The sequence below is a fragment of the Rhamphochromis sp. 'chilingali' genome (assembly GCF_963969265.1).
Source record: "Rhamphochromis sp. 'chilingali' genome assembly, chromosome: 10".
In the NCBI taxonomy this organism is placed as follows: Eukaryota; Metazoa; Chordata; class Actinopteri; order Cichliformes; family Cichlidae; genus Rhamphochromis; species Rhamphochromis sp. 'chilingali'.
In genome coordinates this window covers 16,389,437-16,414,227 of record NC_137937.1, presented here as the reverse complement: position 1 = coordinate 16,414,227, position 24,791 = coordinate 16,389,437, and the positions used below count along the sequence as shown (strand labels likewise).

At 39.9% G+C, this 24,791-nt stretch overlaps 1 protein-coding gene across 3 annotated transcripts in view; it reads right to left on the bottom strand.

Moving 5' to 3' along the window:
- Positions 1 to 24,077, bottom strand: part of LOC308404955 (GDNF family receptor alpha-2-like) — a 71,388-nt gene extending 47,311 nt beyond the window's left edge. For 2 of the 3 annotated variants that reach the window (XM_080895281.1, XM_080895282.1), the window contains exons 1-3: positions 23,456 to 24,077; positions 21,847 to 22,203; positions 6,860 to 6,946 (exon numbers count right to left, since the gene is read on the bottom strand). In XM_080895281.1, the coding sequence (XP_080751407.1) occupies positions 6,860 to 6,946; positions 21,847 to 22,203; positions 23,456 to 23,507 (496 nt within the window). In that variant the 5' untranslated portion in view covers positions 23,508 to 24,077. Of the gene's footprint in view, positions 1 to 3,360; positions 3,932 to 6,859; positions 6,947 to 21,846; positions 22,204 to 23,455 lie in introns of those variants that run through there. The other variant, XM_080895283.1, reaches the window with a different exon arrangement.
- Positions 24,078 to 24,791: the final 714 nt, after the last annotated feature.

The following is a 24,791-nucleotide window of genomic DNA, read 5'->3' as shown; positions in this document are numbered from 1 at the left end:
AGGCTACATAACTTTCTGCACCGACTCCATTGTTCCAGCTCAGACTGTTCATTGTTACCCAAATAACAAGCCGTGGGTGACTAAGGACATCAAAGCCCTCCTCAACAACAAGAAGAGGGCTTTCAGAGGGGGCAACAAAGAGGAGGTGAGGAAGGTCCAGGTGTTACTAAAGGACAAGATCAGAGAGGCTAAGGACAATTACAGGAGGAAGCTGGAGTGGAAACTCCAGCAGAACAGCATGAGAGAGGTGTGGAGGGGCATGAAGACCATCACTGGATTCAGGCCAACCAACAGCAGGGGAGCTGAGGGAGGTGAGAATAGAGCCGACGAGTTGAATCTGTTTTTCAATAGATTCGACACCACAGTGTCTGCTCCCACCCCCACAACCTCACCTGCAGTCAGCCTGGAATCCAGAGCCACACCACTGTGCCAGCCTCTCTCTTCACATGTTGCCTCCTGTGAGAGTCCTGACACCCCTCCCCCACCCATCACCTTCACTCAATACCAGGTTGAGATGCAAATGAGGAGACTTCACTCAGGCAAGTCTGCTGGACCAGACGGAGTGAGTCCCCTTGTCCTCAAGACCTGTGCCCCCCAGCTGTGTGGAGTCTTTCATAAACTGTTTATGCTGAGTCTGAGTCTGCAGAGGGTCCCGGTGATGTGGAAGACATCATGCCTCGTCCCTGTACCAAAGACGCCTCGTCCCAGTGGCCCCCAGGATTACAGGCCCGTGGCACTGACCTCCCACATCATGAAGACCCTGGAAAGGCTCATCCTGGACCAGCTGCGACCCATAGTAAGACCACATCTGGATCCCCTTCAGTTCGCTTATCAGCCTCGTCTCGGAACAGAGGACGCCATCATCTACCTGCTCAATCGTGTCTACACCCATCTGGACCAGCCGGCGAGCACTGTGAGGGTCATGTTTTTTGACTTTTCCAGTGCTTTCAACACCATCAGGCCGACCCTCCTGGGTGATAAGTTAGCAGCGATGCAGGTGGATGCTTCTCTGGTGTCCTGGATTGTTGATTACCTGACAGGAAGACCACAATATGTACGTCTCCCACAGTGTGTGTCTGACAAGGTGATTAGCAACACAGGGGCACCACAGGGGACTGTCCTCTCCCCCTTCCTCTTCACCCTCTACACCACAGACTTCAGCCACTGCACAGAGACCTGCCATCTTCAGAAGTTTTCTGATGACTCTGCGGTGGTTGGATGCATCAGCAGGGATGATGAGACAGAGTACCGGGCTGTGGTCGACTCCTTTGTCACGTGGTGTGAGCAGAATCATCTGCAGCTCAACGTGGCAAAGACCAAGGAACTGATCGTGGACTTCAGGAAGACCAGGAAACACTTGACCCCTGTTTCAATCCAGGGGGTCAGTGTTGACATTGTGGAGGACTATAAATACCTTGGAGTACACATTGACAATAAACTGGACTGGGCTAAAAACACCACAGCACTTTACAGGAAGGGCCAGAGTCGTCTCTATTTTTTGAGGCGACTGAGGTCCTTCAACATCTGCCAGAAAATGCTGAGGATTTTCTATGAGTCTGTTGTGGCCAGTGCGATCCTCTATGCTGTTGCATGCTGGGGGAGCAGGCTGAGGGTCGCAGATGCCAAGAGACTTAATAAACTGATCCGTAAGGCCAGCAATGTTGTGGGGATGGAGCTGGACTCCCTCAAGGTGGTGTCGGAGAGGCGGATGCTGTCCAAGATAAAGACAATGTTGGATAACACCTCCCACCCACTCCATGACATGTTGGTCAGTCACAGGAGCTCGTTCAGTGAGAGACTGAGATTACCGAAAAGCACCACTGAACGACACAGGAAATCATTCCTGCCTGTGGCCATCTCCCTGTACAACGCATCCACTTAACACACTGTTTGCTGCTACAGCTACACATGTTTCTTTTCCAACTATTTATTTATAAGTGACTTATGTATGTATGTATGTATATATATGTATATATTGTACTATTCTTAGTTAGCGTATTGTCTGTCTTGTCTTAATGTTGGTTTAAAATGGAGCACTGTAACAAAAAATAATTTCCCCCAGGGATCAATAAAGTATTCTGATTCTGATTCTGAATTAGTAATGAGTCTACATGACTTGAATGACAACACTGTGTACTCTTTGAGCTTGAATCAAAAAACATGAACACAGAGGCAGATTTCTTGGTTATTATTATAGACTCAAACAAATATTGTGGGTTTCTAAATTATAATAATAAAGCTAATTAAAACAGAACCATGAATATTAAACAACTAGGAAGATGGCAGAAATGTGATGGCCATGAGCCTGGTTTTTTTTTTCACCCTCTTTGTGTTTTTCTCTTTTCTCTTTTATGATTCCCTGTGTGTATCTCCCAATTTGTATGCATGCACCCTGCATGTCTCTTTTCAGGTAATTCCTCCAAATTTTTTATATATATTTATATTTTTCATTAAAATTGAACATTTTCTTCAGTCTACGTGCTTTTATATTTGGCTCCTCTTGCTTGAACAATGAACTAGATATGATAAACATTTGGTAAACAAAGTTATTTTATTTAGCAAACAAAACTCTGAGTTTCATTTGACTTCAAGCAAAGCATCATGTAACAGCTATGTGTAGCGTCAGCCAGTAGGCTGACCCCATTCACAGAGCACATGTTTATGCTGATGCTGGATGTTGATATTCTATTTATATCTTATTTATGTTTTTATGAAAAACATTCACATGCTTTAACAGACTCACACCACAATCAGATTCCTCATGTCGGCAGTTTTTAAATGAATGATGTTTAAGTAAACAAAATTAAGTACCTTGTAATGATAAAGAGGAAAATGACAAACAGTGGGATGAGTGAGGAAGTAAATCAAAAAGCTAATTAATGGAATTGACACGCAGTTCCATTAATTATCACTCAACCGAATAGTATTTCATACACACACACACACACACACACACACACACACACACACACACACACACACACACACGCACACACACACACGCACTACAGTGATTTAAAACTTCATTTTTTAATGGCAATTTTCTTCAGTTACTTTTTCCTTTGCGGTATTTTTCAAGTTCAGTTCAGTTCAATTTTATTTTAAGCATGTGGCTTCACAATCATTACAAAATGTCATTCCATTCTTTTGTTTGTAAGTAAACACTTATTAGTCCCTACCTCCTCAAATCTTACCTCTCATTGATATAATTTTCTTTTAGCCTTCAATTAACCCTTTACAGCCGATCGGAGCGGGCACGCTCTGTTTTGCGTAACTATTTTTAAATCCCGGTAGCTCTGCAACCACTTAAGCTAGCACAATAATTTTTTTTGCATATGAAACTGGAGGAGTTGTACTTACATCTTATGCCATCAGCTTGTCCTAGGTCACAGTTTCCTTCCACATATAGCTTTGCAAAAACTGCATAAAAATCACTTGCAGCAACAAAAACATGATATTCCAGAAACACGCTTCGCCGATCCATCAGCTGTTTGTAGCACTTCCTACGTCCATCAGCGCGAACTATCACATGACCGCATGACCTGCCCGAAACCGGAAGTGACGTCATTTTGCGGAAATGTAGTTTTTTTACGATCGGGCCCTTATGAGCTTGTGTTTTACTTGTTATGTGTTTTAAAAAGTTATGTTTGAGTTTATGACTTTCTGTGTCGTTTCTGGGATGCTTAGGACTCATATTGCACTGCTGGAAATAGTTTATTTTGATGCATATGCTGTTATTTTGCAAATTTGCACTATAATATTTATTTTCGTTTTTCCTGCAGTATATAAAAATTGGTGTATTTCAAAAATAAAACTATGAAGACACTCAAAATAAATTTCCTGTGGTGGGAAACTAGTTTGTGTAACTTTTTTGTATTTACAGTTTTGAGGGATAAGCCTCTTAAATTTCTCTAACTAGAAATATATGTTAAAAAACAAAAACGATTTTCAATTTTTTTGTAGTTTATTGCACTTTTTTGCAATTTATGTAATTACTATGCACCTAATGCAGACATATTATTAAAGTTTGGGCTATAATGGTTGTATTGATGTATAGCAACTTGAAATGCTCCCAAAAATGGCTCCACAGCATGTAAAAATATAATATAAGCTCTGGCGAACTTGGTTCTATGGTAGGTCTTAAAGGGTTAAACAAACAACATATGAAGCAAAAGTAAAGCAAGGACAAAACAAAACAAACAAACAAATAAACAAAACAAATAAAGTGGTAACGTTTGCAGATTCACAAATTATGAGACAAACAAACTAAAACACTATTACGAACAACATTACCGCCCTGGGTTAACCCTGTTTTCTTCATTCTTATATTTGTTAAAAATGTGTTTTTTATATTTCATTTTAAACTGGTTTATGTTGTTACTTTCTTTAATTTCTTCTGTTAGACTGATCCAGAATTTAATTCCTGCTATAGTGATAGACATACTTTTTAGAGTTGTTCTAGCACTTTGTATTTTTAAATTCCATTTCCCTCTTAAGTTATACCCCCTTCTCAGTTATTCTGTACTTCATACCATGATTAGTGAAATTTAATGCTGTTGTGACCTAAAGACAAGCAAAGACCCCTTATTCACACCCTCCCCTTTTTAAACTCTAATTACTAAATTTGAACCAAAATGGCATTACTCTTTGCATGTAATTGATTGACTCTTGACTCTCATATCGACATAGTTTTTTATTGTCATTATGATATCATAAATATGATTACCTTTTTAGCTTTAATTTTCTAACGTTTTTTACATCAGAAAGTGAAGCCAAGCCTGAGCAAAGGCTTGCAGCATTACTAGTATACTTTTTGATGTTTAACTGATTCCGATCTCCCATTATTGATCCCACCAGTCTGACAAGTGTTATTATTTTGTTTTGCAACATTCTTCAACGAACTCGCACAGAATTGTTGGGTAGCTTTGTATAATATTGCAACATCTCAACCTTGCTGTTGTGAATGTGTGCTATATAGATGAAATTAATATTTAATGGTATTTTGCCTATAGGAGGTGCAAGAACAACATAAACTGAAAATATCATAATTCAACTGTCATGAGCTTGATTTCATTTTTTTTAATCTAAAGCCAAACTAAAACCAATAATAAATCAGGATGACTTCATATAACCATAAACATGTGTGCATGTTTCAGTCACATTTTCTACTATTAAAGTAACAAATTTTGAGATTTGTGCAGCCTTGGCAGAAGTATGCATTTTCAGAATTTTATGAATGTACTTAAAACAGGGAAGGCAGTTTTCTATCATCTCTAAAAACTCCAAACTAATCAAAGCCAGCACTTTTATATATTCTGGTCTCGCTTTTTCAATATATCAAACAAACCTATTTTCAAAAACAAGTAAGGCACTACTGATTTAAAGCTAAGGGGATTATGCAAAAAGCGTGTCTTTCTTGTACCTCCCAGTTATAAAACAAAGGAAGATACATCAGCAAAGAGAAAAGGAAAATGTGCAGTCTTCAGTGTTTGTAGATAGCTTTTGGCTAAAAAGAAAAAAACCCCGAAAAGGAACATAATCTGGAAATTTCTGTCAGAACTGAATGAAAGAATATGACTGAATTTTCAAGTGAGTGTAGCCTATAGCTCCAGCATTAAACAGAAATCCTTTTGTGTCAAGTAACATCTATACTAATGCATGCTTCTCTGCAATGCATTTATTATTATATCGGTGTCTTTTAAGATCTGCACTGATTACTGATAGAGTGGCCATAGTAACTAGTGCATTAGAGAAGCTAAAGCTCTTCTGTTGAGGGCCAGGCTGTTTAATTAGTAAACCAAAGAGGAAATCAAACTGAACGCACAATCAATAGCTGTGGGGTGGTGCACTGAAAGTGTATACTTTAGCACACACAGCCAAAAAAACCACTGTATGCTGGACAGCTTAAACAACAAGCACCCAATTTATCCAAAGGCAAGGACAGATAACTGGTAGATGGCCAATGAGGAACGAGTAGCCCACTGCACATTTTTTAGGCCCTATTAAACTTATATTGCATTCTCTCCAGAACAGCTATTAACCTAACATTTCCAGTATTATTATTATTAGACACCAATCAGGAACCACAATCATTCAGTGTTCTGCATTCTCAGCCAGGACAGGTGGCTCATGTATGTCCAGTTATGAGCCAGTCTCTTTCTTGCATGTACAACATGCACACCTACACTAACAAATACTTGTGAGCAAGTAAACTATGAAGAGACCACCAGTAAAACATTTGTAACAACAAACCTAAAAAGACTTAAATCAACCTGATCTAGAATGGACATTTTAAAGACGCTAACAAAGGAAAAGTGGCTAAAGCTATCCAGCGCTCAGAGTCAGCCAGAAGCTAGCAGCCTCGGTATGAGCAAAGGATCAAGGATCAAATAAAAGGAAAAGGAAAATTATAGAAACGAGTAAATACAGAAGAATTGTGTGCCTGGTGAAGTTAGAAACATACTGGAAAATGATGTAACTGTGAATGTAGCTGACATTAGTTTTGTTGTACATATCTATTGCATATACACTGCTTTTGTTAGGTAATGATGGGTGTACAGAAACTCCAATAGTACAGTTTTCAGTTGTTTAAGTAAGAGAAAATCCTGCAACTTATGGCATTTCAGGAGCTGTTTAGTTTAGTTTAGTAAATTATTTTAATGTAAAAAATAATATTTTGGGTTAAAGAAAAGTAGATTTTTGTTGCCATATGCCATCATCATAATCATAATCAAAATCATAATCAACAAACCTGGCATGTTAACGCTGAAAAAAAATCGGAAATCAAAATCCCCTAAGAAATTTTAAATCTGGGCATTATTATAAATTCATCATTTTGTTAAGATCAGTGTTGTGATACCTGAAGAGATGGAAGCCAAACGGCTTGTGTCGGGGTGCCAGTTGGGTGCAACAGGTTCATATGGAGATAAGTCTTCCTTGTCTTCATCTAAAACAACAGTAAGGATGAAAAAAAAAGATTAGTTATTGCTCAAAAAGACCACAGCTCTACAATTAACTGAATCATCAGAAAATATACAACACATAGGAATTCATCTTACCCCCAATATCACAGAATATACACAAAATAAAGCAAGATTCAATCCATATCTCAAACTTTACTGACTCACACAAAGAACCACTAACAATAAACTCTTTTGATTTGAATTTAACAGATATTTGAAAGCATGACTTTGATTTAAATGTAGCATTATCCTTGAGCAATATATTTTTGACCAACAACAGTTTTACACGTTTTTCATCCTCAACAATGATTATGTTTCTCAATACTCATCTTTTCCATGTATGGTCATATTTTCATATTCTGTTTGTGGATGTGCTAAAATAATTTGGGGAAGGAATGCAGTTAGGGGAATAACAGGAAACGAGCATATTCCTTCCTCGGTCACTTCAACTCAATGGACTATGCTTAAAGAGAGTTAATGAAAGGAAATGTTACTGCGTCCAACTGCCAAGAACATGTTTCCATTTCTGAGAATCTCTAAGATAAGGGAAAATTGATGTGCAGTAAATATCATAAGATAATAACAAATTGCTTCCAAGCTCCAAGAATGTTTACTTGTTTTGAATATTGTATAACAGAAAAAAGGTCTTTATCTTTGGTCATTCCCCTGTGGGGGTGGCTCAGTGCTTCAGCTCCTCTGCAATAAAGGACATTTCTCTTGCAAGATTGCATCTGTTGCTGTTTTAATTTTTACTTAATATATTTTCTGATTCTCCACAACAGGAAAAGAAATGTTTGTCATCATCACATTCTTTGCTTGTGGAGCATTTGTGCCTGCTTTGGTTTGATTTGGGAGAACAGCTGAAGGACTAAAGCATAAGCAATGCATCTTTCCTGTTAACAATGCGTTGGCTGAGCTGTTTTTATGAAAATAAATAAATAAATAAATGAATAAAAAATAAAATTAGCACTCAACTGACTGAGTCTCTCCCATGTGCCTGCTTCTCTGTAGGCCCTAATCCCACATTTAAAATTCATAGCCATTCAGTGTGATTGAGACAAACCCTCCAGTGTGTAATAGCTTTGCATTCGGATCCTAACAGAAACACAGTGAGGGTGTTATGAGGAAGGCTTGGGGGCCTGCTGCTACAAATGAGAAAATCCGTAACCTGTTGGTAAAAGACTACGCTTCTAGGACAACCAATCAGTAGATCCAATCAATAGATATGGTGCATTTTGTTTATCAGCACGCTCTTCGAGCATTTCAGGAAAATGTGATGCAATCTGAAAAAATGCTTTCAGCTAACTGCTGTGATAATAGGTTAGACTATTGTAGAAAGCTGTGTGTGTGCGTGTATGCCTGTATGCCATATTATTGCTATTACTGAGGTATTTATGTATTCTTTGCACAGCAAATTATAATAAGCAATAAGCAATAATTCAAATGATGGTAACCAGAAGGTAAAGTGACACAGTGTTTATCACTGTTGCCTCACAGTGAGAAGGTCCTTTCCTCAAACCTGCCAGCTGCCTTGGACCTGTCTGGACTCTGGAGTCTTTGGAGTAGATATTTAGTCCAAATTTCAACATTTTAAATTGGCCGTAGGTGTAAATGTGAGTGTGAACGGTTGTCTTTCTCTCTGTGTTAGCACTGTGATGGACTGGCATCCTGTCCAAGGCATAAACCCACCTCTAACCCTGTGACAGTTGTGATAATCTCCAAACCCCTCGCTTGGATAAGTGGAAGACAATGAATGGATTGATGGTCAAGAAACTGTATGAATCGTTGGATAATAATAATCAGCAGACAGCAATACAACCATGATAACATTGGCTTTGTGATCATATCCATTGGCATGAAAGATAAATTTGTTAAACCCTCACCCCTTAGCAAAAATATGTGCACATGCACACAGATTAGCTAAATTTTAATAACAGGGAAAAGCTGAATTACTAATGGGATTTTTCCTCCATTTTTCTGCAGATTAAAGACCACCCCGACACAGACCAGTGCATATCTGCAGTCACTGCTTTCTATATATGTCTGCATGACCCCTCTTCATCGGAACTGGCAATCATAAGAAAAAAAGAGTAGCTCAGCCGGCCACTTTTTGAGCACACACAGCTATTGACATGTTGCTCAGTTCAGGATCTCACATTTGTTTGAGAGAAATAAAAAAGTGCTGGGGGACACACACAAAGAATAGAAAAGAAAAGATGCACAAAATTGCAGAGGAAGAAAGAAGCAGCACAATTGGGGGCAGAAAACCCTTTGAAAGACTAAACTACCTAAATCCTCAAAGTGTCCATACAGAAACACATATTCACTCTAAGATAGAAAGGAAGGTAGGTAGGTAGGTAGGTAGGTAGGTAGGTAGGTAGGTAGGTAGGTAGGTAGGTAGGTAGATAGATAGATAGATAGATAGATAGATAGATAGATAGATAGATAGATAGATAGATAGATAGATAGATAGATAGATAACATGGAGATAGAGAAATCTAAGTTCTGCTTTCTGATGTACTGTATTGTGTTTTTTATCCACAGTTGCATCACTCACAACTCTGTTCATGCTTGTCCTTACATTTCTATCAAGACAGAAGGACTCGGGAGGTTCCAGAACTTGAGATCTCGCAGTATGTCTAATTACAACAATTACCTTCAAAAGCTATAATGCTCTGAAGCCTTTCAAGAGTTCAAGACTACCACCTACACAGCAAACAACCACCTTTACCACCCTTCCATGTTTTTTTAGCAGCACCTACCGCTATTGTGCATTTAAAAAAAAGAAGAAAAAAGAAGGAAATAATGTACAGAAAAATCGAATGCTTTGCACTGAACAGAGCCAAATGGAAAAAGACATGTTCTATCTTTTGCCACAAGCAAACAACTTGTTATTAGGTTGCTTACTATTTTGTTCAGGCAGCTTCTTACACTGTAGGAAAGCTTCACAGGCAGCCGAGAGTCAAGCCATTTTAGGCACGTTAAATTTTACAGTGTGTCTGTGCAGTGTGTACTGTACTGATCCTATAAGGGCACTCACAAAGATCAAGATCCACCAAGGTCAATACCCTATTGTGCATTTTTAAAAGCGATCTGAATCTACGCCTAAATTTAGTAGGATCCTCTTCGGCTTATGCTCTACGTTCATGGCTCATTAAATTCACTTTGACAGGTTTGTGTAATCTTACTAGGAACAAACAGACAGAAAGATGGCTCTGATCGCATACATCCACCTCAGCTTTTGCCTTGGTGGAAGAATAATGTGAACCCACAACAGTAGCTGCAGCTAATGGATGGTACAAGCCGTACTAAATCATAAAACTGCAAAACACAATATAATCTCACACACACCCTTAGGACTGAGAAATCCCACAGCAGGAGGCCTTGTTGTACTTAAAGAAAACTGCTCTTTGACAGTCACCCTGGACCCAATTACGCATTCATCAAGTAATAGAAAATTCCTCCCAGCTGTTTAGTGATCAGATGTTTTTTAGCCGCAGGGCAACAAGTTATCGCTGTAATTAAGCCTCCGTTTGACTTCATTTGCTCTGACAGGATGGAGCATGAAAGACAATCAGCCCTTCCCTAGTTACAGCATGAGAAAAATAATGCCTTCCGGTGGGTTCACAGGGCTGTTAGCTGCCATAAGGGGTCTTACAAAGCTATTAGGTACCATCACTCTTTCTTTTCATATGCATTATCAATGAAGTTGAACTCTTGAGGTGGAAACTATCCTATGGTTTTTTCGTGACATTCTTGGCAAATGGTTTATGGCCAGAAGCTAGAAGTCGTTCACCATCTGTTTTTAATGGTTTCCCTTTAGTTATTGTCCATCAGTTTAATATTCATTTCACCTTGTTCTCTGTTTGTGTTGCAGGAAACACCCATTTACACTGCACACATATTATCTCCCACTCATATAATAAGAATATGCAACAAAACGATATCTTAGACTAATTGCAAACTCATTGCACGGCCTGGAGCACAGCTGGACGTCTTCTGCAGAGCTCTGCAGGCTGCTGCACATGCTCAGCTTGCATGTAACCAAGCCTCTGCTGTCAGAGCTTGAAAAGTTTGTAAATGAGCTGCCTGTGGAGTTTAGGCGTGCCAGCCTGGGCTCCTTTCATATCTTAGAGAATACTTTTATAAATTAATAAGAAAAAACACCTTTTTAAATCACATTATAATAAAATGCATTAATATTTCCTCCTATTATGTGTTCATCTCGACAAAGACAAGTTGTACCACAAACGCATTTTTTAAAAATTGCACTTAACAAAACAAAAGTTGAAGGGTATATTCTGTTAACAGCTCAGCTTTTGAAGTTATATTGACATTTTAAACTCAATTTCAAACCATACAAATAGAATATTGGTATTAGCTCAGAATAATATTTCAAGTCACAATTTCAATCCAGCATGGCGTGTTGGGCAAATATAGCTAAAAAAGGAGAGGAAAAAAAATGAATGTTGAGTTTTTTCAGCCCTTCCTTTGGCTATGTGAATGCAATGTTGATTAAAAAAAAAAAAAAAAAAAAGCGTTCCACTCTCACGTACCTAAATCATCCCTATGCTTGGCGCCAGGTGCTAAATGTTGAATATTGATAGGGAAAAACAGTGACTAATCCTTTCACACACTTTGTAGGTGATACAAGTTCCAATTTTACAATAGTAAGACTTAAATACTCAATATGAAGCAACATAAATACTTACTGTAAAGATATTTAGAGCTGCTGTATAGACAATCTGGTTATTAAGTAAGGTATGGCTATATAAAACATACGACTCGTTTCTTCTGCTTTAAATTCCTCTATATGGAAAATAGAGGGAAAAACGCAAGTAGCTATTTTATGAGCAGAGTTAAAGGCGAGCGATAGAGAGAAAAAGAGGCCTTGTAGTTGACTTCTATGATGCGCATTCATTCAGCACCTCTGTGAACCTTTCTGCAGGAGTGAGTCTTAATGCCCACATCATGACAGTATTCAAAGAGCAGAAAGCCCCGCCACTCACTCCCGCTTCTGATAGAGAACCTAGAGAACTCACTCCGCTATAAAAGGCTAATCTAAACCCCACTACCCGGCCCTCACTTCAGCTGCACTGTCACACTCTATACTAGGCTCAAAGTGAACGGGAGTAATTTTCGGCCAGTTCACCTTACAGTATAGAAAATCATTAGACAGATTTACCAGGACAAACAGTGCCTGTTTTGTCATCCTATTTTACTGATCCCTTTCACATTTGGGGATGAAAGATGCTAGGGGAGAAGGAAGGATGAAAAGGACAAGGAGGGGAAGCTGTGAAAGACCGTATTGATCACACACAGGATCTATTGACAGGTCCCTTCCTCTGATGATGAAGCGGCTACCTAGTGAGTACCGTATGGGTCTCCAGCTCAGGGAGGGAGAAAGCAAAGAGGACACATTCAGCATGCAAGAGCCTGCTCGCCGTATACCCTGACATGCAGGGCAGGCTGGAAAAATGTTCTGCTTATGACAGTGGATGGCTAAGGTAATGGCCAGTGACTGCCACCATTGCTCATAGTAATGATGGTTTCACCCAGGAATACTGTGTACCTTTGCAACCGCCACCCCCCTTCCTCCTGTAGCACCCTCCATGACGCTCTCTCTCTTCTTCTCACTCCTTTTCCGTTTCTCTCTTAAGTTTCCTTGCCCCCTCATCATTTATCTACCATCCCGTCCTCGCTTCTTGCCCTCGCCTCCTGTCTTTTCTCTTGCTCTCTCCATTACTCCTCTTCACCACCGAAGTCTACCATGATGTCCACGGCATTCTCACACTGTCCATTTCGTGTAACGTCCCGCAGCATTAGGGGCCGCCCTGTGGCATTAGAATGATGTAGCGACATATTAAGCAAGTGACCTTTGCAATGCTGACGTTCATAAAAGTGGAGAAAATAAATCACTCCGCAAAATTGCGGCATTCTCGTTATTTCATGTAAAGACTCCTCTCACAATGAGCTGGAACAAACTAATGGAGCACTCCTTCCTCTCACTGAAGAGAAAGTTAGCTAATTAAATTGCTATGAATGATATTCACAAAGGCTCCTGCTTTGAGGGCCAGGGCGTGATTTCATAGCTGAGGCTGGGGAAAAAATGTGTATGTTAGAGGTATGGAACTTATTGTTTAAATCTTCAATTGTGCAATATTCACACGAGCCCCGGAGCATAATTGAGAGCCACCTATGCAATATTCCCCTGTGTAGCAGCCAACAGTTCTTTCTTAATTACTTCTTTTATGGATTCAAGAGTCCTGCACAGATTCACTCGCCTTGCACTGACACGGGCCCATTCAGAGCAGAATCCATCCATTATCCATTAAGGACAGTTGCACTGATGCATTGAATTCAGCTGCCATCTTCTGTGAGAAAACACAATTAACATGACACCATTTACCCTACCACTGAAAAAAGATTTTCAAGATTTTAAGACAAATGGAGGCAGACTAGAATAATGGGAGATGTGGCCCCACATTCTAGCTTCATGGCCTTGTTATTCCACCACATTCACAAGGGTAAGGACATGGTGTGAAATGTAAAATGTTTCAGAAGTGTAGTTAAACACCTGCTGAGATGTGTCAGCTTGCTGATATTTCAAGAAGACACATCAAGCAGCACTAGATGACGGTTATGAATCATATTGCTGTCACTTTGTCGAGGCGCTTTGTATGTTTTCTCAGCCTCGGCACACTTTTTTCTCACGCATTGTCAACTTTGAAACACTGGTCACACTCACTTGGATTGTAATTTACAGTCACATCTCATGGACACAGAACATACTTCAGCTTGACGGCCTTTCCGTCAGGCTATCTCATGGTGAGTCTGGGTTTGACTTGGTCAATGTTTAACTTTAAAGTCTCTGGGTATAGTGTCAAATACGTTGACATTTTCAGTTTTAAGGCTGACAGAGCTATGTGAGAGAAGTGCGAAAGGATGGATGTCGCACAGTTTAACACTGAGGGCTAAAGCATGAACCCCATCATCAGTCTGAAATATGTGGCAGCACAAACCAGACATTACACTTACTGACTGTTGTTGCTTGGCTACTGGTTAACACAAACCAAAACATCCAATATTCCCTTATTGTCCTCAATGAATCCAAGGTGAACACATAGCAGCTGGTGTTTTCTTTCTTTTTTCTTTGTTAGTGAGTCTACATCGTTATTATAGAAAAAAAACATCATCACGCAGATACATATTTTTGAATGTTTGAACAACAGAGGAGAAGCATCAAATATCACCCACAGTAACACTTATTAGACAAAAAGTACTATCACTGGCTACCATCTGGATTTCCAGGATTCCTGCCACGATCCAGAGCCGCACCAACATTTGATGGCTTCAACTGTCAGTGATGAAAAACGTGACCTTCGTTGAGAAGCTTGTTTTCTCCCACACAAACCAAGGTCTTTTGATGGCTTTGCCTCTGCACATTTTACAGATAACTGAAGGACTTAGGTAACACAAGAAACAACATTACTGTGTCAAGTTTGAGGACCAGTTATGCTATTCCCTAAATATGATATGATTACTGACAATAAAGTCCTAAAATTTCTCAAATTTCCTAAAATTTTAGGAACCGTCGTGAACACGCTTTCACTATGAATCTTGGAAGTTATTAAATATGTAGTCAAAGGAGCTTGCAAAGAAAAGCGTCTGGACTTCTTTAAGTTAGTTGAAGACGTTTCACCTCTCATCCGAGAAGCTTCTTCAGTTCTAAGGTCAAATGGTGGGGAGTCCCAGATTTAAACCTAGTGGGAGTATCCCCCCACATCATCACGCAGATACATATTTTTTGAATGTTTGAACAACAGAGGAGAAGCATCAAATATCACCCACAGTAACACTTATTAGACAAAAAGTACTATCACTGGCTACCATCTGGATTTCCACGATTTCTGCCACGATCCAGAGCCGCACCTAGTGGGGGGATACTCCCACTAGGTTTAAATCTGGGACTCCCCACCATTTGACCTTAGAACTGAAGAAGCTTCTCGGATGAGAGGTGAAACGTCTTCAACTAACTTAAAGAAGTCCAGACGCTTTTCTTTGCAAGCTCCTTTGACTGCGATGACCTGGATGACTGAGAACCTTCACAGACATATTAAATATGTATCACAAATCTAATATCTGAATCTGCAGCAGCTTTACTGTACAAGATTTTTGAGTTTAATGAAAAGTCCAATGTAGTCAAACAAAATAATCTTCAATACAAGAGATAGGCAGTTATGAAACCAGATGTAGAGGGCGGTAAAAGCCCCAAACTGTCAGCACTGTAAGAGATTTGTTGAAAATAAGCACTATGTATCAGTGCTTGCTGTTGTTGTAATTAATGAGGTCTACATTCTTTATGCTGATGCCAATACTAATTTCTCAGGGAGGTGCAAACACACACACACACACTTTTAGAGGCATATTTGTTTTCTTTTGTTTGTTAAGCCACTTGACATTGACCTATGAATCATAGAAAACTCACCTCACTTATGCGATGAAGCAGTGCTGTGTCTACGCACAACAGTTAACTTAGCAAAGAACCAGTTTTTAGACACTTCATTACTAGCAGCCTGTCACAAAAACACACAGTTTGTTCCCATCTCTTTACCCGAATCTACATCAATGTCAAAGATAACACAGTTTAACAGACATAAAATTATATTTTGGTTACAAAAGTACAGAAATTCTGTCTTGCCTGATTTCCACTTCCTACACTGTATAGTGTATATTATCTTTACACTAGACTGTATACAGATGGCATAGGGGTGTAATTCAGTGAATTAATCTAAGCATCATGAGCTTAAATGCAAATTAGTCTACTACATTTGATGTAACCCAATACTGGCCATAAGGACCACAGCCACTGTGCACCATAAAAATAAAATAAATAATAATAATGGATTGCATTTATATAGAGCTTTTCGGGAGCCCTCAAAGCGCTTTACAATACCACTATTCATTCACTCTCACATTCACACATTGGTGGAGGCAAGCTACAGTTGTAGCCACAGCTGCCCTGGGGCAGACTGACAGAGGCGAGGCTGCCATATCGCGCCATCGGCCCCTCTGGCCAACACCAGTAGGCGGTAGGTGAAGTGTCTTGCCCAAGGACACAACGACCGAGACTGTCTGAGCCGGGGCTCGGACCGGCAACCTAAAGTCATAATAAATTAGAGAATAAGCTGAAATACACAGAATCAGTCCCCTGAAAGTCAAAGTGCTTAACAGTTAGAAAGTTAAAATTCACACAGAAGAAGAAGTTTCAAAGCTGGAAAGTAGCTGAATATCTTTTAAACATACATTAGAAAAAGCTGACTAATGACAAAAATAATGACAAAAAATCTGAATGAATATTGAAAGCTCATATTCTTTAACCACTTGAAGAGTGGAATTATGTGTTTTAAATGTCTAAACTCAGGAATCTCAAATAAAAAACAGAATATTTGTCTGTTGTGTGTGTGTGTGTGTGTGTGTGTGTGTGTGTGTGTGTGTGTGTGTGTGTGTGTGTGTGAGTGACTGCGCACACTCTCACACAACTTTTTCTTTTTTACATTGTTTTCAACAATTGACTTAACAGGTAGCTACCATAATTGTTAATCCATCTAAGACATACGTGTAAACCATCCACACAAAATACAGTTTAGGCCAGCGGTCCCCAACCCCCGGGCCTTGGACCGGTACCAGTCCGTGAGTCGTTTGGTACCGGGCCGCGAGAGTTGAGGCTCAGGTGTGAAATGTATGGTTTTCAGGGTTTTTATCGGTTTTCAGCGTTATTTTGTTATCGTTTTTATCGTTAACTCGGTTTTCCTGGGTCTTTTCACGTGTGTTATGAATAAATCTTCTTTTTTTCGGTACCGGTACTAGTTTTATTTTGTTGTATTTATCCGCGACACCTTAAAGGCAGGTCCGTGAAAATATTGTCGGGCATAAACTGGTTCGTGGTGCAAAAAAGGTTGGGGACCGCTGGTTTAGGCCATAAGTATCTGGACAGATAAAAACGCACCATTTTATCTTATGTTATGTTTTCATCATCTCTTCGTTAGTCTTCATTATCTGTATGAAGACACGTTGGTTTCAGTGGTTTGAGCTCCATTTCGTCTCACATTGGTACAAATTCTTACATATTAGCATATCTTGGACAAGACTAGATATGCTGCTAGTTAAAGAGATTTCTAAAAAGATGAGATTATAAAGCATGACTGGGCCTCATATATTTCAGTCAAAGCATCTTCTGACTATTGAATTCAGACTTCTTTAACCTGATCTCTGTCCATTTAGATCCAAGGTAGCTGCATACAGCCCAGCTTTGATCTCAAGTGTTACAATGGCCTATCTTTCTTTAAAAGTAAAGAGGTAAACAGTCACATTTAATAACCAAAACATGAAAAGCATGAAAATGCTTTAAGATGTAAGTGCAATTTCAAAAGTATGTCTTTGCCTGCGAAATAACGTCGCAGCACACACATTTAATAGATTACAGAGTTTCAAAAGTGTGGATGCTGGGCAGGCACACTGTTTTCATGCTGAAGTCTTTTTCTCTTTGACTTCATAATCTGCCATTCTAGAAAGAGACGTTCACATGTTTGTGTCTTCATCTCAGTAACACACATATGCATGGATGAAATGATTTTTATCTATTTCGTACACTTTCCCAGCAGCAGCATCTCTTCATTATCTTTATGTCTGCAGACATGCTTCTTTCAGTGGTTTGAGGTCTGTTTTCTCTCACACACACAGATATTTTCCACACACATCAAAAAGGTTTTTCACATATCAGCGATTTGTGTGTTTGTGTGTGTATGCTTAAGTTTTGTCCACACATTCCTGTGTTGTAGAGGCTAAATTTTAATAAGTTTAGTGGTTCTGTGACTTTGATGCTGAAATTTGCATTTGGTGGTTTATGGTTTCCTGAGGACTAACTGACAGCTGAGAGTGAAACGAAACAATTTTTAGTAGATTTTAAGAATGTAAGACAAATGCAAACCAGGTAGTTTGCTTGATATTTCAAATAAAGTCTACAAGGAAATACCAAAACTCCAAAAGTGTGGGTATATGGGCTCATTAATAGTTGCTGCCATTCAAGTTGAACAAATCTCCAGCCACTTTCTGCCATGGCCTGCCTAGAAGCTCACTGGGCAACAGTAGCTCTACTAGGATCACACGTTCTTTGAGACATGTTGTTTCTCACCAATTCACCTATTTGTCTGCCTATGCCTGGCCACCATACTGCTTCTCAGGCATGACCATTGGGATGACCAATTTGGAGTCTTTTAGCAACAAACCATAATGGACAGTGAGTAAAGCCCTTCCTGGCTAATATGCTTTTGCTGGGCCTGAGTGTTGATTGCTGTCTGGTCAGCCTCTCTGGCACAAGGACACGATCTCTGCACAAACGATGTCTTCTTTGAGCTATTCTCTCAGGTTTGTAGGTATTGCTCTGGTATTTTAACACCAACAAAGTGATTCCCAAAGAGCCAAAAACCTGACATATATATCGACATGTTGTGCGGGTTAGGGTTAGTTACAACAGTGACAGTCAAAGATCCCAAACATACTGTCAATGCAGTAAAAACATACTTGGAAAGAAAAAGAAAACTCACAAGTGAACACTATCAGTCATGGATTGGCCTCCCCAAAAATCTGGATCTGAACATTATTGACGCAGTATGGGATCCTCTTGACAGAGAATGAAACAAAATGCAACCTGCATCCAAAAAAGCTGTGAATGTCCTTCAAGAAGCCAGGATATCTATTTTTGAAGACTACGTAAAGAAATAAATGACAAAAAAAAAGCTTGCCAAAGAGAGTTCAGGCTGTGTTGACAAATAAAGGTCGTCATACCAAATATAGACTTTCAAGCTTGTTAGAATTGTAAAAACTCTGCTTTTGCCACTGTATTTCAAGTATGTCTGCATGTTTCGATAAATCCCAGCACCTATTTCCCATTTTCCAAGCAGTTCCATATCAGAGAACCTGTTGGTAAGGTAGACCAACTCACTCATATAGCTGATAAGCAATAATACTGCTATGATCTATAAAGTACAAAGATAAAACATTTCCTTTCAAGGCATTTACAAGCATTAGAAAATGCAACTGACTCAACAGAGTGAACAAAAAGCTTTTTGGTTACAAATATGTTTTATTCTGGTGAGCAGTAGAGGAAAAAAACTCTTTGTTCTAAGTTAACCTTTTCAAAGCAGTTACTTACTGTAGATGTAACTAAATACATCCCTGGAATTACTTCACAGACACTCGTATGGAGGGCTAAAGTAAGTAGAGGGTCACAGATCCTAGGCTGTGCATCAAACCACTGTCAGGTATTGGGATCACGAAACAGTCTTTTGTGACTTAAGACCACACATTTAATTTTAAATTATATATATATAATTATATTTATATATTTACAATGATATATTGACAAGAGGTCTTTACTCCCAGAAAGCTGGGATAGTGGGTTAACCTTGCCTGAGGCAGTGAAGTATCTGTGGGAGGTTTGTGAAAGGAGAGCAGGATGTTGTGTCAATCCCAGTCCATCCTTGGTCCTCATCAGCTTTCTCTTCACTGACAAAGTGGTTTAGCTCTCAAGCCTGCAGGCCAAGTTCATGTCCCTGGCTAACACAGTTCATGCAAAACATAGCAAATTCTAGCTACAATAAGATTTCTTTATCGATTCCTACACTTTCTGAGATATATATATTGACCTTTGTGTATTGACAAAGTATTAAACACATTCTCTATGCCGTATCCATGCTCGTCACATCAGTAGAAATTACACAGCACTTTAAAAATCTCATCTCTCTTCCTGTTGGCCATTCATATCCTTTGACCTTGTCTGGCTACATTTCTTTGAATCCAAGTCCATTTCTATTCAGATGTTTCTCTCTTCTCCAATTGTCTCTCCGTATTAATGCAGCAAAGAAATTTTCCAAAGCTACAAACCATCCTGTTTTATCCACACAGTTTTTAAGTGGTTTAGCACCACTTCATGAGGGTCTGCTGGGATTCAGCTTTTCATGTTTGTTTCCAGAGATGGATGTTGTACACAGATTGTTTCCAGTTAACAAAAGCCTGCTTGACTGCACAGTGGATCGTGATTAGATTAAAGCTGCACTGTAAGAGCTTTTTGTTTGTGTTAAAGCAGGTTTTATCTCTAAGGGTGACAGGACCAAAATGGGTCACCGCTGAAAGTATTCTTCAGATGCACATGCTCTGTGAAGGACACACTGGAGGCACGGGAGGTCTCTATTCTTGACAGCCCAGGCAACTTACATGACGCATTCAAACCCATTGACTGGTGCGGCTATTTTTTGGGGAAAGGAGAAGGTGGGGGCATAAATGAGGCGCAGTGGGAGAACAGAAAGATCATTACATTTAGAAAAAGAGAAGAAGACAGGAAGCGAGACACAGGGCCTGAGGAACATCCATGTCATCACATTTCCCTTGAACTCATGTCAGGGACCCTCTGCTGCCACAAGTCTGATGAAGTGTAACTGGCGCTATGAGTAGTCAGCCTGGCGAATCACTTCACAGATCACCACACAAAAGCCCAAAATGCTCAAAGCTCGGAGACTTTGAAATGTCTCCATCATTACCCCACGTGTCAAAACAGCTGAGTACATTATGTGCTGCATGCTTACATGGACGCTTGGAATCTGCCAAATAGACTTTGATCACATGTATTAACAAATGTCACACTTGGGTTAGGGTTCCCCTTTAGGGTGATCTCTAGGGTGGTGCATCTCCAGCAGACAGATTTGTCCTAATATAAGGCTTGCGTGGTTTTTACCCTTGATGTGGAATGAGAAACACACTTTTAGTGACACTGGACAAGAAAAGCACATACGAAACTTTGAGTATATGGTAACTGATATAATCTGAGAGGGTATTAAGCTTCTGCACGCGTTCGGCCTCTTTTCTTATGTTTTAAGAAATTAATTCTGTATGTAAACTTTGGTCAATTGCAGAAATCTTCAAATCAGATCTGTTGAAGTATTGTACAGAGGGAAAATGACCAAACAAGAACTAAGGCATGGCAGTAAAATGGGTAAACTGGAGGACATTCTGGTACTTTGAGTCTTAAGTGATGTAAGTGATGTTTTTTTAAATTTTGTCCAATCACACTGGCGTTGGCCTGAGAGGGGAAAGATGTAGGTAGGGCTCTCTGATTTTATATTCTGGTGTGGATTGTTTTTCTATGTTCTATTTCTGTGTATCACAACTTTAAAGCTTTAGGTGTAGGATATCTCAAATCAAAATCCAGGAAGCTTGTCTTAAAAAAGGGTTTCAACAAATCAGCCTTTGAGTGTGATTTTATGTCCCACAAAAGTGGACACATAAGGCCCACTGTGCTATATGACTGTAAAGTAATTACAAGGTAAAATGGAACACTTTAGGTGAAAACCAATAAGTCTACCATAACATGTCCATCTAATGTAATTCCATTATAGCTCCATTACATCTGAGAGGGTGTGGAAAGTAGGAAAGCATATATTTTTCATCAGGGGCTTCTGGGTATCCCTGTAAGAGGGCGCTGGGGAATAGGGCATCAACAGTGGGTGTGGTTACTTCTTGTCTTTGCTCGGAAAACAAACTAACTGGTACTCGACGTCAGTAGATTCATAAAAAAATACATGTCAGAATCCTCTAGACTGTGAGTCACATATATAGCTATCAATGAAAGTATGCTGCATATCTGTCAAAGGATAATAAACAGCTGCTTTTACTTGCATCTTGCTGTACATGACCACAGAGCTCACGCAAAAGAACTGAAGGAGGGATAAGAGGGGCACTGTGGACCTTTATTATATTGCTCACAAAATGTACAGTTAAAATTTGGTAGCATGAATTTTGTGAGACCTTGAAAGCACCTGCCTCCTACCTTCATTGCGTCCCATGTTTATAGACCAGTAGATCTGTAGACACTGCTGCTCCGTCTTCAAGGACCTCTTGCAACGGCAGTTATACAGAGGGCTAACCAGCAGCACTTCCAGAGCAGCCTGGCACTCCCTGTTGTTATCTAGCATGGCATCTTTCTCCTTACCCACAAGGCACTGGCGCATAACTCGGTACCAAGAGCTGCACTGAGGGTCCTGGTTACACATTTCACTTGCCTCGATGCAGTTCACCCATTCTGGCTGAGCTCCAGGCCCAGATTTGATGCTTGAAGATCCTGGAGCACTGTTAGCCAAAGACACGGGCAAAGCTGAGGGAACACCCCAGGAACCTGCTGCCTCATCTATGTGGAGAGAAAGAAAAATATGTGGTGGTAAAAACTGAATGGTGACTGAGAAACTGCAAATTAATGTTTGGGGGTTTAGTGTTTTATGTGTGCTAGTATCTGTCTATCTATCTTCATGCTTTATCCTCTGTTCCATTTATGCAACAAGTTGTATGTGGGAACAAACCAGATTTGCAGCCTATTATAGGCCCATACCTGCCCAGGCATCTTTTAGCAAGCCAGTTAGTTATTCCTCCGGTGCACATTGCTCATACACTCCTCTATGCAGTGTTTTGCTATGTCTCGTTTACTTTATAGCGGGTTATTTAGGTGCTTACCGAGACAGGTTTTTGGTGCATTTAATGCAGCAAAAGAGAACTAGACTCAGATTCTTATTAAATCTAACCAAAGGTATATCCAATCACTGAATAATATCTAATTATATCATGCCAAGGACTACGCTTAATTTGCATCTAGGTGAGCAGAAAATGAGCTTACACAGAGTAAACAGTAATCCACAGAGCAAGACTCCAGTGTTGCCATTTGACAAGAGTTTGAGATTGAAATGCACCTTCACACACGAAGCTAAGTACACAGAGTTCTGGTGAAATGACAAGAGAGACCCCTTGTGGGGATGTTGTGCATTTAGATCAGGAGAAGAAGAGCATCAGCCGGAGAGCAGCGGGTCAGAAAAGACTTACATAAAGTTAAACGTTAAATTATTGTGGGGCTGTCAGTCAGCCCGTCAGGGATGTCATTTAAATGCGAATGCATGCGTTTGGGGGAACATACTGATAATGCTAATGTGATCATAATGATGGCGATGACGATTTGTGGTGGTGGATTCCGTCATGTTCAACCAACTAGCAAAAATAATATATATATATATTAATCTTGTGCAATATTTTTGGCTGACTGAAAGCTATGTTTTCTCGTTACAATAATGAGCTCTTCTTTCACTGTGGAAGCTGTGAGTGTGTTATGTGGGCTGCAAACGACTCACTCGCATAGACCAAGTTCGGTTTGTAGCTTTGGGTGAAAATCGAACATAGTCTAATCAAAATCAAACCCAATATAAGAAGAAAGCCATCAGATGCCAGCTATACATAATTCATCTTTATTTTTATTTTTAAAGAGTTGATTACCTGCTATTCTACAACAACTCCATTATTAATATTTTTTTAAAGTGGTAAAATAACACAGTTGTGTACATCATCACTAATGTCCTAATGTGCACGGCTGAGAGTGATTCTCAAATGGAACTTCTTACCTGGGAGCAGAACAAGGGTGCAGACGCACATCCACACAGTGACAGACTTCATTTTGGACTCAGCCGCAAGAAGGATGAGTTGTGCTAGAATTACACGAATATTTCCACCTTTTCAAGGATTAACTCCCCTCTCCGGATCCGTGACCCAGGCGCAGGATAACTGTAAAAAACCCTCATTCAAATTTTAAAAGAAACATGCAGCTCCGAAAATATCCTCGAATCCCCCAAAAAGTAATCCACAATTTTATTTTATATCTTAATAATGAACTAATCACGACAAAGGAAAGAATTCCTTGACACTGGGAAAAAAAGATCAAATGGCAATCAAACAAGCAGTCAATCCGTAAGAGCAGTTATTCAGGGTCCGTCTGCGCTGCGTTCATACCGACAAACTACTGAGACTTGATCTCTCCGCATTATAAGAGCTGCCCGCTCCAGTTGGCCCTTGTAGACAAATTGTCCCTAAAACAGTCCTTAAACTGGCGCAAAGCGGTCTGTGATAGCTATGTCAGTATCTCTAAGGAGGCAGAAGAACTCATCTGAAAGTGCTACAAAACGCTGACTGGTTTTTTTCCCCCTCACCGGTGGTTCCCTCAAAAAGCTGCGCGCTCAAGAAGGGAGGGAACGCTTCTTTTCCACTGACTGCATGCGTGTCGAGGCATCGCAGCACTTTATAATGCGGGGGCTCCCGTGGACCAGCAGAGGGCGCTGCTGGTGAGTGATTTCAGTGGAAGGCACGCGGTCATAGAGGACCATAATTAATGTTATCCCACAGAGCAATCATCAATATTCCTTTAACCTCTGGTCCACGGTATGTGAAATTATAGGGACCTCACCTGAGCTGTGTGGTATGTCTTTGATTCCACGTGGTGCTACAGGCCCCGGTGTTTAAAAGCGTATGCTTTTAATGCAACAATGAATGTGTTTCATAATATCCCTCTTACATGAATACCATCTTCTTTCCATAAGAGATTCTTTACAGTTCTGTTCAATGTGCAGCTGAAGGGAAGCGAGGCCAAAACTGCAACTGATCAAGGAAAGAATTATGAAGGAATAATAAATACCTTGGCTTTTTTCAATCACAGTAAGGCAGCCAGCACACAGGGAATGCTTTATTCAAGAATTTTTGCAAGGTCACCAGGACAATTAATTTTTTTGGCTGACATCTAGGCTTGGGTTCTACAAACCACAGAAATTTGAGGTCTGATTTTTAGGATTTGGGATCAAAGGGTGGACGCTGCAATGATGATGAGAATGTCGCCATTCATTTCAACACTTCACACCATATCTGGGTTTTTTCCGGAGAAAGATTTGAAAGGGAAAATAACCACAATGT